Source organism: Hipposideros armiger, unplaced genomic scaffold, assembly GCF_001890085.2.
Source record: "Hipposideros armiger isolate ML-2016 unplaced genomic scaffold, ASM189008v1 scaffold_3, whole genome shotgun sequence".
In the NCBI taxonomy this organism is placed as follows: Eukaryota; Metazoa; Chordata; class Mammalia; order Chiroptera; family Hipposideridae; genus Hipposideros; species Hipposideros armiger.
This window is the reverse complement of record NW_017731353.1, coordinates 8,801,509-8,819,245: the sequence shown is the minus strand read 5'-3', so window position 1 is coordinate 8,819,245 and position 17,737 is coordinate 8,801,509. Positions and strand designations below refer to the sequence as shown.

The window sequence follows — 17,737 nt, the reverse complement described above, 5'->3', positions numbered from 1 at the left end:
AAATATCTCATTGATAATTTTATATTGATCGCATAAGGAAATGATAATAGTCTCGATCCACTGAACTAAACACAAATACATTACGGAAATTAACTCACCTTCTTCTTTTTACTTTTGGTAACGTGGCTACTAGAAAATTGGACATTGCAGACACAGCTTGCATTATATTTCTACTGGATGGTTCTTAAGACACCGCCGCTGGGCTGGACCCACATGTCCCCGCAACCCGAAGTTGAAGCAATGCCACATGGGTGGGGTAGGACAGGGTGACACCATCCAGACTTCCCACATCCCCTCTGACAGGTCCCTTTACCTTGGTTAGGATGACATAAGACACCCGAAAAAGTCCTATGAGGGCAGATGTTTTCCAAGCATTCTGTCTTTGGGTCTTTGTGAAATCATGGGCCAGACACTGCCCCCTGTTCTCCTGGAGGCTGAGCCTCATATGGCTGGTGACGTCAGCAGGCCCTTTGATGACACAAGCATCGGCAAGTCAGTCATAATGATGCACTTGCCAGGGGGGCTTCTTGTGGTTGCCAGACGACGGGTACTGGTCCTGCTTGAAAAATTCAAGGATATTTGTAAATGCTCCTGTGCTTTTCATTTTCTCTGCCATCTCCCTTGCTCACTGGCAGCTGACCCTTGCCCACAGGGACAGGCCGGCACGGGCTGTGCTCGTGCATATGGCCGAGGACGGGCGCTGCAGCCCTGCCTCCCGTCCATCATCCCCCAGGCAATGTGCAAGTCACCCCAGGAGGGCAAAGCCCTGCTTCTGCTTCTAAGCACCCATCTTTCTGATTACAGGAACACCACGTCTCATGTTGAGACCCGCCAGGGACATGAAAGCACAATGCCTGGTAACACGTCATCCCCCGTCTTGAGATACAATCTTGACTGGTGACCCTGACGTGCAACTTTAGTGGAATGAACTTACACCTCCTTCCAAAGTCCCTGCAGAGGCCTCAGCACTGCAGCCGCTGTGACCCCTCGGAGCAGGTAGCAAAGGCTCCTTGGCTTCCCCTCCCAGCTCGGGCGCCAAGGGGACAAGCCACAGAGCGAAGCAATCCTGGCCTTCCCTCCGCCCCGTTCCCAGGGGCTTCACTGCTGACAAGGATGCTCGCTGTTTTGGGTTCACTGGACAGACTGGCTCCTAAAGCCGGTGACACGCAAAGACTGCGGAGAAGCAATTTACCAAAGAAAAACTTCAAATGACAGATAAAGATACACATGTGTGCTTCAGCCTGCGAGCACAGAAATGCTAATTAAAGCAATAAAGCTGGCTACTTTTCAACCATCAAATTGGCAAAAATTCAGGAAAACTCAACAATTTCCAGTATTCAAAATTAGCAACACGACCTTCTTTGCACCCCACTCTGAGAGGAGAACCGTCCTGTAGAGTCATCTCCACGTAGAAAAGCCCAAGAGAGACAAACGGTCTCCCCACCGCTGAGAAGGCACCGGCCGGTGGAAAACCAGGGACATGAGAGAGGGACCATGGGAAACGCAGAGGCATGAGACGCAGCAGGAACGTCTCTGGGATGGAGCAAAACCCAGGCGGCACTGGGTGTTGACCAGGGAGCTGCCCACAGCAAAGCGGGATGAACACACAAAAGGACAAGAGTTACGGCAGGCGGAGAAGTGACAGCAGCAAGGGCGGTGACCTCACAAAGTTATTATGAGATGCACAATAATGAAGCCAGAGCCACAGTGAGACACAGATGATCACTTTGAATAAACCATCATTTTTATTGTTTGTCATGATAGCAAGACACCACATGGCTGTGACTAGAGCTTTAGAAGCACAGGACACGCTGGCGGAGACTGCCAGTGACGGGTGGTGCTGGGCTGTCCTCTTGGTCTTTTCCCAATCGATAGGTAAAGGCCAAGGGGAGAGAAGGTCGGGGGGACCCGCGCCCTGAGCTCCAGGGTCATTACAAATACCAGGACCTTGGGACAAATGCCTGCCAAGGGCACCTTTGCACTGTTCCCCCCACTGTGATGGACAGACACAAACACAAAATTACAGAAGAAAAACCCGTCCAGCCCACACAGTCAGGAAGGATGCCACGTCCCTCTGCACCAGGATGGCTGGGACTGAACTGAAGAGGAGGCAGGACCCAGCCCCACCCGCAGCTCATGACCATCCCATCATTGAGGGCAGGGGTCCCCTGGACTTTGAGGTCCACCTGTTCCCCCAGCAAATACTGACTGACCTCTGCAGATGTCGGAGGGCTGGGTGACAGGTACAAGCAGCATGCAGAGACTCTGCCCCAGGGGGTTGGGGTCAGGCAGGGGTGGGAGTGATGTTCAAAATCACATGGGCTGGCAGGGTGGCGTGATGGTTGAAAACTGGCTTGGATGCCAGAGGGCCGCAGTTTGGATCCCACATATGAGGGCCAGTGACACTGCCCTCTACAGCTAAGATGCTGAACAACAGCTCGACCTGGAGTTGGGTTGCTGTGAGTCAATGGCGGGCGACGGTGTAGGCTGCAGCCCCTGTGGCAGTGGGTTGCCATGGGCTACCGTGTGTAGCCAGCAGCCAGCGTGAGCGGCCAGCAGCTGCAGTGAGCGGCTGTCCAGAAGCCGGCGACTGATCTGCCTCACCCAGGAAGAGCGCAATGATGGTGCCAACTTGGGCCAGTGAAGCAACGTCCTCCACAACTAGACAGAAGAACAGAAGGACAGCAACTTGTCTGTTCCCCTTCCCCCAATTCCCCAGTGCTGTTCCCATCCCCCCAACTCCCCAATAAAAAAATCTTAAAAAAAGAATCACATAACTCCCAGTGGACGTGGGGTCACACGCTAAGGTACAAGCTCGGAGTGTTCACCCTGACTGGGGGGCTAGGAACCAGGTCCCTGGGCTGGAAAGAGTGAATGCGAGGGGGGGCTCCCATGGGCCCTCTGAGGTCCATGGTCTAGGATTGCTCCACTGGGGCTGAAATGCTTTACCCACCCCACCAGCGAAACCCCACAGCGTCCAGGGCTTGACCTCTCCCTCCTGCTGTGCCTGTGGTCCCGAGTCCCCTTTCAACCCTCACTGCTCCCTACATGGTGGCTCCACGGGGGACGGGGGCTGTGATAGCAGGGTCTGGACCCCTCCCACCTGAACTGTTGGCACGCGTCTGGGCATGCACTCAATGACTGCCAGCCTGTCCCAGCTACCTGGTGCTGCAGGATTCCTACACGACGGGCTTGGTGTGGGACAGAACAAAGCCACCTGGCTCTTGGGGCCACCCAACAGAGCTCCGCCCAGCAGGGCAGCACAGGGAGCGGCACCTCAGATGGAGGACGCCGGCTGTAGGTCTTCAAGGTGAAAAATTTGAAAACCTCTTCCCACTGGGACTGAGAGCTGAGAAGGGACACTGACACTGACATGGCCTTGGGAAGATGGGGACTCCTGGTGACCTGGCACGTCACCAGCAGAGAAAACCATCTGCCTTCTCTGTGCCCCCAAAGAGTTCCATGGCCCAGCAGAGGGTGCTGCTGCAGACCCCCGGGCCGAGCCTGGGCCCTGGGAGAGTTCGGGGTTGGAGGATGGAGTGGGGACCCGTCACGTGTGAGAGGGGCTGCAGTGGGCATGGCTGGGCCTACTGGGAGGTTCCCGGAGGTGTAGGCCACCTGCTCTGCTTTCACGTGGCGACCCCGGCCTCTCTGACGAGTGTGCCTCAGCCCCGCATAAAGGGGCTTTTCCCAGCTGCTGTCTGCACCCCCTCCACTGCCAGCCCTGAAGCCCACCCCTGCCGAGACCCCTGAGAGGAGCGTCAGAACTCACTCCCCCTGGGGCTCCAGGCCCCCACACCACCATCACGTCCACCAGCACTTGGCCAGAGGAAGGTTCCAGAAGGTTCTGGAGAAAGGAGGGAGAGCAGGAGGGCCTCATGGCAGGCGGGTAGAGGCTGACCCAGCATGGCACCCACAGGTGACACCCAGTTCCTGGCGAAGCATGAACTCCAGCCCTGACCCCTCCAAGGGAGGGCCACACTGAAGCCGCAGCTTCTGTCCTCCTTTGGTGTCACATAGGACCCTGAAGAAAACCAATGGAGGGAGCAGAGTGGCCCCATGGTGCCAGCTGCAGGTGGGCCTGCGATGGCTGCCCTGGGGGCCACCTTTGGGCCAGGGGTGCCCACTGTGCTCAGGTGACAGACAGCGAGACCTGGGAGACGGCAGGGCTGGAGCAGGGCCCAGCCGGCTCCTGGTTCCCGAGGTAACAGCCCATCCCAGCTTCCCGGGCAGGTGCCCCTGCAGGGTGGCTGCTGGCGCGTGGGGCCTGGCCGGTCAGGCAAGGGTCTGGGGAGGGTGTCCTCTTACTCGCTCGCTGGGCATCTGGGCTGGGGGATGGATGGGCAGGCCCGTGCCTGGTGTAGGGCAGGCCCCAGGCCCTCACTAAGGTGGGCAGAGGGCTTTGCGCTGTGCGGGGCTCCAGGGCGGGCTCCGGGCGGGCTCGAGAGAGCTGGCCAAGGACGCTGAGCAGCACTGGGCACCTCCACCAAGGCACCAACACGTGGTGACCACAGTGGGCTTGAGGCCCAAGGAGCAGGGTGGGCAGTGGGCGGGGGATAGGACAAAGCTCCCAGCCTGGAAGGCTGGCTGTGGCCCGGGCCCAGCCCAGTACTGTCTCACCAGGATGTCCCAGGTGAGGGTGGCGGGCCTGACGGTATCTGGGGTCCTGCTGGGCAGTGTGCCCCTCTGTGTCCCACTTCCTGGTGGAGCAGAGGCAGGGGAAAGAGAGGCCTTGACGATGGAGAGGGGGTTGTGCTGAAGGTTTCATCCCAACCGGATGCCCCAAAATAAACTGCAATCAGCAGCGTGACAGCTTCCAAACCCGCCTCTGAACACCCTATTATGGCCAACAAGCACTGTAATTTGGATCAAAAAGGGCCCCAGGAGAGGAGGGGGCAGGAAGAAAGCAGTTCCTGGGACCCCCATGGCTCCTTTCAGCTCCAGCAAAAGCACAGCCAGGCCCCCACAGGCCCCCCAGGACCGTCCTTCCGCCTCTGCTCACCTGGGGACTTTGGCTTCAGAAAAGTTGTCATCACTCCCCTGACTGTCACAGCCTCCAGAGTGAGGCCAGGCCCCCACAGCCAGCCACGGGCGGGGCCTGCAGGGGGCGGCAGAAAGGGCAGTGGGGGGGGGCAGGCTCTGCTCCCGCTGCTGGCCCCTCAGGGTCATTCTCAACACGGGCTCCAAAGGCCCCCTCCGTGGGCTCCAGGCAGTACAGGTGAGCCCTCCCTGTCACCAGATGTGGGGGCTTCTACCTCATTTTCACGGGGAGCCTGGGGGATGGGGCAGGGTCCCATCTCTGCCCCTCAGGGCCCTGGAGTCCCAGCTTACTGACCTCCCTCACAGGGTGCCCAGATGAAGTCAGCACATTGGGGCACAGGTGCCCCCCTGGGGCTGAGGGCGGGGCTCATCCAGGTCAGCTTGGCCGCAGACACCAGGGGCTTCGATGGAGCCCTGCACTGGACCCCTTAGGCTCCCATGTGGGTGGGGGTGGCGGGGCTCAGGCAGCTCAGTAACTCTGCCCTGGGTCCCCTCAAGGCTCCTGGAACCCTAGCTCACCGCCCAGGACCAGGTGCTGGCTTAAGCCCAACGCAGCACTGGCCAGCGGGGATGACCAGAGCTTTGGGCCGGTGTCAGAGGACCGGCAGTCCTACCTGCCCAGGGGAGGCACTGGCCTATACTGGAAAGGCACACACGCACACACATATGCACATGAAACCAGTGTGCATGCCACCACACACACACGTGTGTGAGCACACATGCTCGCCGTGTACACGTGGTCTTCCAGGAGACACTTGAAATCAGAGGTGAAGAAGCGAACGTGACGACTGTGGAGGAGCCACGCCCAACACCTTCACGCTCTCAGGGTTGGGAATGTTTCTGTAACCCCAGAAACCAGGCCCGTGGAGGCCCTTCCAGAGATGGGGCTCGCGGGGCAGGGCTGCTGCCCACTGACCACAGCTCTGTCAGGATCTTTGGAAAGCCCATAGGGCACACGGTCCTGCAGAGGGTGGTCCAGGGCAACAGGCACCCCCATGCCAGCCTGGACCTGGGCCGCCTAAAGCCCCTTCTCCCCCCCTCCACCCAGAGCCCAGCTCACATGCTGCACCTCCTCCCATGCCCGCCACTCCTTAGCTCTGTCTCAATGACCGGCTAGGAAGGGATGGAACTTTCTGCGGGCAGGGGGATGGGGGCAGGGGGCAGCGTAGTCTGAGGTCATCCTCTACTGGGGGACAGAGAACCCTCTGGGCCCTGGAGCACTCACTGGCCTGGGGGTCACGGGGGGCCTAGAGCCCAGTGTCTCCAGAAGGGGACGAGCAGGGTGAGCCCCCGGCCGCCTGCCTTCACTGTGAATGGACGGCAGTGGGCCTCACAGCAGAGTCAGCCTAGCCAGACACCAGGCTTGGGCCACCCCTCACAGTAACCCAGCCCGTCCCATCATCCTGGGGACAGGAGCAGCTGGGACTGGAGCTGTGTTCACCACGGGAGGGGGGTTCCAGACACCAAAGTCTGGTGGTCTGTCCCAGGCTTCCCAACACACCCCTGGGCAGGAAGGCAGAGGCCAGCCCTTGGGGCACCCTGGACTGGAGAGGGGGTACCGGGGCCTCCCGTTGGACCCTCTGGGGACCCCTCAGACCAGACTCACGGACACGAGGCATTGGGTCTGACGCCCACCTCTCTGGGGAGCTGCCCGGAACACAGAATGCTCAGTCTGTGGGCCCCTCGTCTCCCCGGGCTCCAGGGATGGGCTATTCTGGGGTCTGCCAGGCTAAGATGGCACAGAAACAAAACCCCAGGCAGGTGCCTGTGCTCTGAAGCGGTGCCAACTACCCAGCGACTCGCATTAATTACACAAGAAAAGGTTGCGTCCTCCAGGAAAATTGGTTTCCCTCTTTAATATCCAGCCTCCGCTCGTCACAGCCCTGCCAGCCTTGCTCAGATTAGAGCACAGATGCACCCACACCCAAAATAAAATGCCCAAGTGTGAACGTGCCCTTCCCTGTGGCCTGGCGGGACCCGGCTGCCTAGTAGGTGAAGAAGTCGGGGAAGATGCTGTCCACCTCATCCCGCAGGGCCAGGCTGGGGCAGCCCACGTCGGAGCCCCATGGCTCCAGGGGGCCGTCCGGAAGCTCCTGGGAGCCGGGCTCAGGGTCCACGAGGAAGCCCGGCTCCACACTGTCCAGGGGGCTGCTCCTGGCTGGGGCCCGAGAGGGGGCACCACTGCTTTTGCCCGCCAGGGACCCTGGAAGCAGAGGGGACATGTGAGCGGAGAAGGCAGCCCCGGGGCCTGGGGAATACAGAGTGTGTCAGTGTGCAGAGAGGGGCACCTCTGCCTGCCTGCCCTGACTCAGAGCCCTCTGCTCATCTGTGACATGGGAACAGGTGGTGCCACGAGCAGGGTGGGCTCACAACACCTGCTGGCTCCTGCCCCAGCGTTAGATCCCACAGACGCTCATGTCAGCACACGTCCAGCTCCCTTGCCTAGGTATGGTCTCGACAAAGGGCACTGAAGTGACTCACACACGCACCATCAGCCGCTCACGCCGCGCCCTCACGCTCACAGGTACTCCCCGCCACATACAAAGTCCCCTTTCATTCCCCCCTCCAGTGGCAACTCCAGCACAGGAAAAAACAGGAGCAACAGACGCTGGGACCTTGGTGTCACACAGCAGGCTGGGCTTGGTCACATCACACAATCCTAGCCCCGCATCAGGATGGCTGAGGCCCCAAAGCCTGTCCCTGATCAGAGAAGGTGGCCCCGCCGAGCGTCCCCACTCACCCTGCCACCAGTCGGGACTGGCAGTCAGCAGGAAGGGCTCCCCGTCTTCCACATCGCGTCCTGACACAGACCTGCACAGGGAGCACAGAAACCCTACCGAGTGCTCCCAGGTGGCCCGTCCTCAGTCCTCAAGGCAGGCGTGGCCCCAGAAGGCGGCTTCAGGTTCAGACACAGAACGGGGGCTCCCCGCTCCCTTCAGCTTGGAGTGTGGACAGCCCACTGGCTCCCTCCAGCCGGCAGCACCTCCGTTCCCACACCCTAACTGGCGCTTGCAAAGCTCACGCTCATTTACTCTCAGCCAAGACAGAGAGCAACTGGAAGACAAAAGTGGTTTCACTTCAGAAAGCCACACGGCCAAGTCTGGCTCATCTGGGCCTTGGCTGTCCACACAGTGAGAAAGCGAGGGGTGAGGGGCAGAGACCTCCTGGGGGGCAGGGATGGGAGGTGTACACCCTGACGGGGGACCCACCTGGGGTCTGGAGTCACAGCCCTGTCAGTCCCCTGGGTGAGGGGCCCAGCTTGGCCCAGACAGCTCAGAGCCTCTTCGCTCCCCAGCATGGAGGTTGGTGGCTGAGAACAGAGATGCCAGGGTGCGGGCAGCCGTGGGTCTCTGGAGGTACTCAGGCCAGGGGTCCGCGGCACCAGGCTGGGAGGTCCTATCAGAGAAGTGAGGCCGGGTCAGCCTGTCCGGAGGCGAGCGGCACTCCCCTGGTAACGTCCATCCCTGCCCTGAGCCCTACACAGGACAAGGAGCTCGGAAACAGAGGCAGACAGGTGACCAGGAGAATGTGAACACCCAGAGGTGAGCTGCCTGACACCTGGGGCCAGGGACCTCAGGTCAGCCATGTGGGGCTCAGACCTGGAGGTCCTCGGCTGTGGCCAGCTGCCTCCCCCATCTGCCTCACAACCCTTGACCTCGGGCCCCCCTCAGGCCAGCTTCCTGCTGTGTGACCTCTGCACCCTCAAGACTTTCTGTGGGACCTGGAGTGCCCTGGTGGTCCCAGAACTGTGGACAACCGTGTCCACAGCAAGACTGGCCCGTCCTCGGTGGATGCACTCGGGGAGGGGGAGGGCACCGCCCCGCCTCCCGTGGGACTCGAGAATGACAGCATGCAGCAAACACAGGCAGGCAGCTTAAACGCTGTCACCAGGAGTGACAAATAGCCAGGCGGGGGTGGGAGTCCAGTGTGAGGGGGACAGAGCCATTAGAGGTGCCCTCTGGGCTTGGCTGGGGGTGGCGTCAGGGAACAAAGGCCCCGTGTAGGGGAGGGGAGAACCGCAGGTCTGTGACTCACCCAACTGCAGAAGAGAGAATGATAGGACTCAGGGCAGCCAGCCCCCACAGTCACGCGGGGTGGGCGAGGTGAGGTGACAGGGGGAGGGCAGGGGGGAGGAGGACGGGGGACAAGGCCCCTGTACAGCAGGGCTGCTCTCAGGAGCTGGACACAGAAGAAGCGGCCTCAGGGGTGATGAGGATGGAGCAAGTCCCTCCACCTTCCCACGCTTCCTGGGACCCCGAGAGGCCCAGGGAGAAGGAGGAGGTGGGGGGCCCTTCCTTGGGGGCAGGGGCGGTTGGGAGGGCTTCTAGCTTGGACCCTGATCCCTGGCAAGGCACCCTCCTGGCTGGGACACCTGGGGCACCTCAGCCCCCACACCTGCCCCTCGTGGGAGCCCTGGCTTGGTTTCAATGGTAAATGTCCAACCCCTGTTCAGGAACAGACCCCACTGTCCCAGGGCCCGGAAGCCACCCTGCAGGGCTTGCCAGTCTCACCCCAGACAAGGATGGCACTCACAACCATGCTCGTACCCACGTGGATACACTTACCAGGCAGGGCCACTGGCCTGTCCAGCATCTCGGCCACCCCCGTGGGGGTCTCACCCTCATCCACACCCATGGCCGCCCAGCTTGGGGGCGCCTGTTGCCTGAACAGCGTAAAGACAAAAGGGGGGGCTCTGAGCGATCTGCATCTGCAGTCCCTGTGGGTCCCCTGGTTCCCGCAGGGGATACTAACATGGTCACATTGGATGCTCCCATCCTGACATCGGGTGCACCTGCTAGGGTCTGACTTGCCAGGGCCAGCTGGAAAATGTCCTTCTGCCACTTGTGCCATAGCTCCTTGGATGGAGCAAGAACCTAAAGTTGAAATAAACATGAAAAGTGGACACGATCAACCGGGAAATCCTCAGGAAAAGTGGGCCGTGGGCCGTCACTGGCTGCCCTGCCTCGGGTTCCAGAGAAGCACCCTGAGCAGAGACCCTGGTCCTCAGGACTAGGGGCAGGGAGGGGAGGGGCTTGATCCCAGGCTGGCCTGGGCACGGTGGGCAGAGGGCGGATGCTAGGGCTGGAGGTGAAGGCCACAGCCTCACACCCGGAGGAGGTGAGGTGACAGGGAGACTTCACACAAATGGAGGAGTGTCTGCACCAAGGTGGCCCACAGAGCTGTGCAGGGCGGAGCTGCCCCACGGCCAGCCCTCCTTCCTGGGCTGACCGGCACCGTTCACCACTCACAGCGTGCTGCTCCCAGCTGGGCACCAGGGTGCCGGCCAGCCGCAGAAACTGCACTGACATCTCCAGGACCGAGGCCATGTCCTCCCGCCGGCCATCGAACTGGGGCAGAAGGGCCCGCAGGTGCTCACAGCTCGCTGAGATTCGCTTCCTGCTTCCAGACAAGTAACAAACATCCATGAGCCTACCTGGCGGTGGCCAGGAAAAAGAACTACAACCCCCACTCCAAGCAGCCCTGGGGCTTCCCAGGTAGGACCACAGGCCAAGGCCACTAGGCAGCCCTCCCAATGGTCTGAGTCCCTCAGGGATCTGTGTCAGGGCACATATCTGGGCCTTCACTGCTTGGGGTTATGTTGGGGGGTGGGGCCAAGGCAGAGCCTGGGGTCTAGAGGGCCCAAACGCACAACCTCAAGATGCCCAGGGCTTCAGGTCATAGAGGGGGCTGCAGCGGTGGCCCCTGCCTCCACCCCAGGGTTTTCCTGTTTCCCTTGGGGTGGTGCTAACTGTCCACTCCCTTACTGAACAGATGCCAGCAGCTTATCCCAGCTGCCTCAAACCCGACTGCAACCACAAATCTGACCTCTGGCACCCCCTTCCCACCCCACGCTTTCCCAGGCTGGGCGACCCCTCCCCCCACAGCCGCAGCTGATGCCCACCTGCGCTCCCTCTCGCTCAGCACGCTCCGCGGGAGGCGGCAGCCAGGACCCTCCGCCATCGCGGGGGTCTTGCCCAGACCTGAGCCCCGGCGGCGGTCCTTGCAGCGGAACTGGCCGCTGGTCGAGAAAGAGCTGCTGCTGAGAAGTCAATAGCACCGGACGCCGTGAACCCCAGAAAACCACCAGAGCCCAAATACGGTAACGGACGTATTTGGGGGCAGCTGGGCACGGGTGCAAGACAGGGCCTGGAACACAGCGGGGGCCCGGCCGCCCCTCCTCCCACGGCCCCAGGTCTGCCCCAGGTGGGCCATGCTGGGTGGGCGCTGGGACTCAGTCCATTTGGTTGGGCGAAAGCGTGGGGCCCGAGACACCTCTGGATAGACACCCCGAACACCTCTGGATAGAGGCCGTCCACCTCACCCTCTCCAGTGTCTCCAGCCCCCCATTCCTCACCTGCATCCTCTGGAAATGGGGACTTTGGGAACCCCAGTATTAGGCTGGGGGTCCTGGGAAGCCATGAGCGTTGCAGGAGCCCTAACAAAGCCTGGAACCCCTGCGCGTACACGTGCGCGTCCTGCCAGCCCCGCCCACTCACGTGCTCTCTGCCCGCCCCCACGTGCTCCCCAGCCCGCCAGCCAGCACCTGGCCCGCTGCGCATTTGCCCTACTGCGCACTTGCCCGGCCTCCCACGCACGCGTTACCCCACGCTGCGCTCTACCCCTGGCCTGCTTGGCCTGTGTCCCCCAAAGTTCCTCCCACGGAGAAGTGGCCAGAAAGTGGTGGCCGGGTGCCACCGCTCCAAGCCCCCAGCGGCGCGCTGCGGCAGGAGGCCTAGACTGGGTGGTCCTCCGGCGCTTCCGGGCCGGTCAGCCCCGCTCCCACTGCGGTGTGCTCTCCCCTCGCCTACCCGCCCATGGGTGCCTCCTGGGTGCCAGCTCTGAGCTGGGTGCTGGCCATTTGCAGCCGTGGGCCCTGCCCTAAAGGAGCTCACCACGTGACGGACAGCAAGTTACTAGCCTGTAAAGCGAGAGGGCCAGAGCGGGTGTCCTTAGGGCGACACGGTGACTCCCAGTACAGCTGCGCAGCATGTCAAGCTGGAGCACAGCGGGAGCCCAGGCCAGTCCCTGGGCTGGCACGGGGCGCCTGGTGGCCAGGGGCCCAGAGGTGGGCAGGTGGGACCTCCTTTTGGGGGAAGGAATTGGTCTTCACCGGAGAGTAGAGGGGGACCTACAAGGGTGGGGGGAGGAGATCGAGGTTTCTAGAATCTTGTGGGGTCAGTGGGAGTAGGAACCAGGACACAGAGGGAGTGGGGAGGCTGTGTAGCCATATCTATGGGAGTTGGGTCGGTGAGGGACCCGGTGGAGGGTACCCACCTGCCCTTCACTGCCAGCAAGTCCAAGGCCCACATGTGCCCACCCCCAAAATTGCATCCTCTTAGGGCGCTCTGCTCAAGTTGAGTGCCACCATCCACCAAGAAGCAGGAGGCACCCTGACTACACCCCAGCACCATTCACCCCCAGGTCTCCCCACCTCTCTGCGCCTTCCCCAGCACCCAAGCCTGAAGGCTGCTTGGTCTTCCTGCCTGTGCCACCCCTACCCTGGGCTCAGGCCCAGCTCCGCTGTGACATGGCCTCACTCCTGCCTGTTCTCTGCCGGTATCCTTCCCTCAGCTCAAGCGTTACCCCCACGAGGTTCTCCTCAGAGCCCCAGTTTCCAGCAGGCTCCTTGGAGGGGTGCACCTAGTGCTCTGAGCAAGTGGTCCCTGGGCCTGTCTGTTCATCTCGCTGGTCCGCCTGGGGCCGGCCAAATGCTGGGCAGGCAGGAACTGCTCAATGACTATTTGCTGGAGGACTGGTAGACAGGGAAGGGAGGGAGCCTGGAGACCCCTCCCATTTCAAGGGGTCCTGGGACTTGACTCCTCCCTGGCAGAGTGGGGCCAAGGTTTGAGTTCCCCGAAGCCCTCAGAAATGTCACAGAGCATGTCATTGCTGCCAACACGCTGATCTCTCATTGAGCAGCCAGCTGAGGGGTCTGCAAGATGGACACACACCAGCAGGAGTCTCGAGGAGGCCAGAGTCCTCCTGGCGACTGTGCCTGGCTGGGGTGCCTGGGACCCTGTGGCAGTGTCCACTGCTCTGGACAGAGGGCAAAGGCCCTCAAGATATACTACTACTGCTGTGCCGGGTAGGGGTGCATCTTGCACCCCTTCTGGGGAGTTGGGAGCATGCCAAGCCTCTGCCAAATGCCCCCCCCCAGCATCTGTGCTCAGCCTGCTGTCTTCTGGAAGCAGACGTGCAGGACCTCAGGAGAGACACTGCAGGTGTGGGGACCATGAAATACACTGTGCCCCTGAGATCACCTGGCCCAGCTGTGCCCTGGGGAGCCCCTGCACTGACCGCTCCATGGCAGTCTGGGATGGTGCCCAGGTCTTGAGAAAAGCTGTGGGTGAGGCTGGCTCTGCTCCCCGCACCCAGTCTGACTCCCCAGACCCTGTCCCTTTGCTCAGCCTCCGTGTGTGTGTGTGTGTGTGTGTGTGTGTGTGTGTGTGTGTCCTCTCTTGTCTGTCTCTCCCTCTGTCCCTCTGTCATGCTCCTGCTTCATGCGAGCCTGGAGAGCGCTGCAGACCAGCAGGCTCCTGGGCACTAGTGTGAGGACCCGGCCTGGACCCTAGGCCAGGCAGGCTTAGTCTAAAAATACCCCAGCCTTGAAAAATAAGAGGAAGCCACACTTCAGCTACTGCAGCTAGACTTAGTGTCCTGTTCAGACACCAGAGTGTGGTAATAACAAACTGAAACTTAATATCACAAGAAATGATTATAGTAAAAGCTTAGATTTACAAGAAATGGGTTGAAATCTTACAGACGTATTTTTTGCAACTGGTTTGAGACATCTCACCAAAACTAGCAGCTGTTCTTGCTTCTGTACATTTGCTTTGCTTCTGCTTTTGCCCCAAATCCCAGAAATCAAAACTTCCACCTGCCAAGACCTCGGGGCCGTTCTCCTCTTGCAGAATGAGGCGGTCGCCAGGTTTGGCTGAATAAAGCTTTTGGAACAAAAACTCTGTCTCTTAGGTCATTTTTAAGAAGTAAGGACCTAACATTAGGACAGAAGGGAGGGCTGCACCTGCCTGGCGCTCTATGTGAGCGCACCTGCGTCAGGGTGGACCTGTGAGCAGGGGCCAGGGGTGATGTGCTCAGGCCCTGCAGCAGGACTCTGCTTCCTGGGGCGCCTTCCCTGGGGTCTTGGGCTGCAGCAGGGTGGGGGCCCTCTGCTTGCCCTGGGCTCAGCCCCAGCTCCACTCCTCACTGCCTGTTTAGCCCTGTGAGAGCAGAGCAGGGCTGGGGGCAGCTTGCAGCCACTCTGGCCTCCTGTGCAGGGAGCCCTTTCCTCCTCCCAGGCCCAACTGGGTCTCCCAGGTGTGGTGCCCGCGGACAGATGGGTTTTGGTGCAGGTTTCTGCAGGACTGACCAGCATCCTGGGTGGGAGGATCTGCTGCTCCGCCCAGCGGCTCAGAGCCAGGCAGGACCAATCAGCCGGGTGCGTCACCATTGCTTGTTCGCTTTAAACACAAGCGTCCCCGAGTCCACCAGCCCCCTCGGAGACTCCTGAGGGGCTGAGTCCCCTCCCACCACGGAGCCCAACCCACAAGGGCGCATGGCTCTGGCGCGCTTGAGGTTTTCGAGCCATTAAAGAGCCCCTTCCAGTTTCTCATGGTCGGAAGGCTCCCCGCGCCATGATGGTGGCGGATCCGGGCGCCCCTCCCGAAGCTGCCGCGGTTCTAGGCGCGGCCGGCAGGGGGCGCGCAGGGACAGGAGCCCGAACCTGATCGTAGGACACGTTTTTCTTCGCCCCTTAAGCAGAGATAGAAAAGTATTTCAGGGCCAAGCGAGGGCAGAAGTCTTCTGTCGCTCCTGACTCGCTTCTCCCTCGGCTGCGGGTCCTAGCTGCCGCCGGCCCGCATGCCGCTCCCAGACGGGGCGCGCAGCCCGGGGGGAGTCTGCAGGGGGACGCGGGCGAGGGCTCGCGGCGGGGGCCACACCAACCGGACCTTCGTGTTTGATGACGGCCGATGCGCCCCCAGGTACAGTCGGCTGCGCCCTTCCCCACGCAGAGGGACCCCAGTCTGGGCTAGTGCCATTCCCCCAGGACCCCCCCACCTCTAGGGATCCACTTCCCTAAAATCCCCACTTCCAGGACCAGCCACCCCCCCAGAACCAGCGAGCTCCATCCCCAGACCACCATGGGGGAACGGGCGCCCCTCAGGACCTGGTCAGGCAAGGGGGCGGGCACTGGCTCCAGTGATCGCCGGTGCCCAGGAGGTGCTCCTCTGTGCCCTTAACGCGAAGGTAGCCTGAGCAAGGCCAAGTTTAGATGCAGGGCTGAGCTGTCTCCTAGATGATGGGGGGTGCGGACCCCACAAACTGGGAAGCTGGGTGCCATGTGTGCCGTAGGGGCCGGGTGCTGCTCGGCCTCCCAGTCCCCATTGGGCCGAGCCTGGAGGAGGGGCCCATTTGGGGTGCTCCCGCTTCGGTGTGGCACTGCTGTGCCTGAGTGGGGCACAGGTACTCACAAGAAGTGGGTTTTGGAGGGCCTCTCTTCCCAGGAAGAGCCCTGATTGGGGTGCAGGTGCCAGCCATGGTCGGCCATCCTTCTCTTTGTAGTGTCCAGGATGCCACAAGGCTCATGCCCTCCCATAGGTGACTGGCCCAGAGGTGACATTTCTGAGGAGGGTTTGCATCTCTCCCCTGTCCCGCCAGCCCTGGAGAACAGTGACATACGTCTGTCCCCCCAGCTTGTGCCAGGAGCCAGACTCCACCTGACCCACTGCCTGCCCCTGCCTGTGTGACGGTCCCCAGCTGGGCAGAGCCCTGTCCTCTGGGCTCTGCATAGTTGGGTTGTTCTGAGGCCAGAGAGAAATGGACAAACACACCTGGAAGGTGGGGGGCCTGGGTTTGAGGCGAGGTGCTGTCACCGACAATTCTTCTTTGAGACTCGGCCTCCCATATGTAAAGTGAGGAGAGGTGGAGTGGGTGGTCTTTAAGTGTCGTTTCTGGTGGGGAACCGGGCTCGGGAGGGCAAGTCTCTAGCCACGTGTCAAAGGTCAGGGTGGTTTCTCCACACAGCACTGGCCTGGCACCCGGGGGGCACTGGGGTTTCAGCTTGGGGGAAGGGGTGTGTGCTCTGAGAGCCGGCCTCACTGGGATATTTTTGGGAAGCAGACTTAACCCCTTGAAGTGAGTGCAGCCTGAACCCCGGGCCGCTCTGAGGGGTCAACCAGGTCATGTCCACTAGGCATAGAGTAACCCTGAGAAGGTTCGTGCCCACGTCTGGGCAGAGGTTGCCCCTCTGCCCATCTCGCTTCTTGGACAGGTGTCTCCGTTCCTGGTTTTCCTTCTCTAAGTTCACCTGCCCCGATGACCTCCAGATGGGGCGGGAGCTCTGTGTCCTCAGGGTCTGGGCCCGGTGGGCTTAGTACCCCCAGACAGCTCTGTCTCCCCTGAAGTACCCCCGGTGCGCTGGGGGCAGCCTCTCCTTCCCGCTAGTTGGAGCTGGCCTCTGTCCCTGCAGATTCAGTGTCCTGCTGCAGACATGAGTGGGTGCCAGAGCCAAGGGTGTGTCAGGCAGGCTGGGTGAGGACCCCCGCCCCCGGGGAAGGTCAGGCTGGGTGAAGATTCTCCGCCCCCCAGAAACAGTCAGGCTGGGTAAGGACTCCCCCGCAGGGAGGGTCAGGCTGGGCAGAGCCAGGCTGGGCTGGATGTGGCAGCTGAGTTCAGGCTGGTGGCTCAGGAAGGTGGGCTTCAGCGGGAAAGGGAAGACCCTCCTTGGCCAAGTGCGGGTAGAGGGAGGGGAGGTCTGTGGGGCAGCCGCCTGCACCAGGCTTCACAGCGGGTGAGCCCTGGGGCCCGGTGGCCTGGCTTTGCTCCCTCCTTGGACCTTGAGCAGGTCTCTGTCCTTAAAATTACTGGATGGTGTTGGTCACAAGGCCGTGTTTTTGCGGGGGGAGCAGGGGGGAACCCCACCTCACCCCCAGTGTCTGCTTGGGCCCTACCCAGGTGGGGGCCAGCCTCCGGGCTGTTAGGCCAGGCAGTGGGGGTCCTGGGAGTCTGCCCTGGTGCCTGGCCCCTGTCCATGCCTTCCCGCTGTGCCAGGGGCCCCGGGCCGCAGCCCCATTGAGGTCGCCAGGCACTTCCCTTCTTCCTGGGCTCCTTCCCTGGGTCCAGACGCCTCTGTCCTGGAGGCAACAGCTGTTGCCGGAGAGGCCCCTGGGAAGGTTCCGGCTGCCCCCCGGGCCCACCAGTGTCACCTCCTGCCCGGTGGCTTTCCCATCAGAGCCCTGGCCTGGCCTTTCCCAGAACTGCTAGTTCCCAATAGCCCTGCCCCCCAGTGCTAGCGTGGGAGCCTCTGGGCCCTGATGGCAAAGGGTGCAGAGATCAGGAACTGGCATCCTGCCAGGGTACGCGCCTGGCTGGACTTCCCATTAGGGAGTGGTATCTGCAAGGCGGCAGGAAGTGGCCTGGGCCCCATGGTAAAGGTTCACAGGGCCCGAGGTGCAGCCCAGCCCGGGCCAGCAGGAGGTCGGCTTCCTGGTCTGAGAGGCTGGAAGGAACTCGGGTCTGCCTTTGGCCAGGGGCACCTACAGCAGCAGCTCAGACGGGCAGAGGTGAGTGAGATGGCGGTACCCACTCAGAACTCTGCGTCTATTTGGGTTCAGGTCTGTGGGTGTCACCTGTGTCCTTATGCCCAGGTGTGCTGCAGCCTCCGAGTGTACTGGTCTGGTCACCAGCCACATGGGTG

At 61.5% G+C, this 17,737-nt stretch overlaps 1 protein-coding gene across 1 annotated transcript; it reads right to left on the bottom strand.

Moving 5' to 3' along the window:
• Nucleotides 1-7,025: 7,025 nt before the first annotated feature.
• On the bottom strand, nt 7,026-11,460 carry SOHLH1 (spermatogenesis and oogenesis specific basic helix-loop-helix 1). Its single transcript, XM_019641971.1, has 8 exons — nt 11,396-11,460; nt 10,943-11,059; nt 10,290-10,437; nt 9,793-9,914; nt 9,606-9,703; nt 8,250-8,436; nt 7,781-7,851; nt 7,026-7,243 (listed from the first exon to the last, which is right to left on the bottom strand). Exons 1-8 carry the CDS (start codon nt 11,458-11,460, stop codon nt 7,026-7,028), a joined length of 1,026 nt encoding a protein of 341 aa, XP_019497516.1.
• Between the last annotated feature and the right edge of the window lie 6,277 nt (nt 11,461-17,737).

Excerpts from the sequence above, each read along its gene's own strand:
- SOHLH1 (XM_019641971.1), bottom strand. The coding sequence starts at position 11,460 with ATGGCTTCCCAGGACCCCCAGCCTAATACTGGGGTTCCCAAAGTCCCC. Across the intron at positions 11,060-11,395 it reads CCCATTTCCAGAGGATGCAG|CGGCCAGTTCCGCTGCAAGG; the intron begins GTGAGGAATGGG and ends TTTCTCGACCAG. Across the intron at positions 9,915-10,289 it reads CCAGCTGGGAGCAGCACGCT|GTTCTTGCTCCATCCAAGGA; the intron begins GTGAGTGGTGAA and ends TTTCAACTTTAG.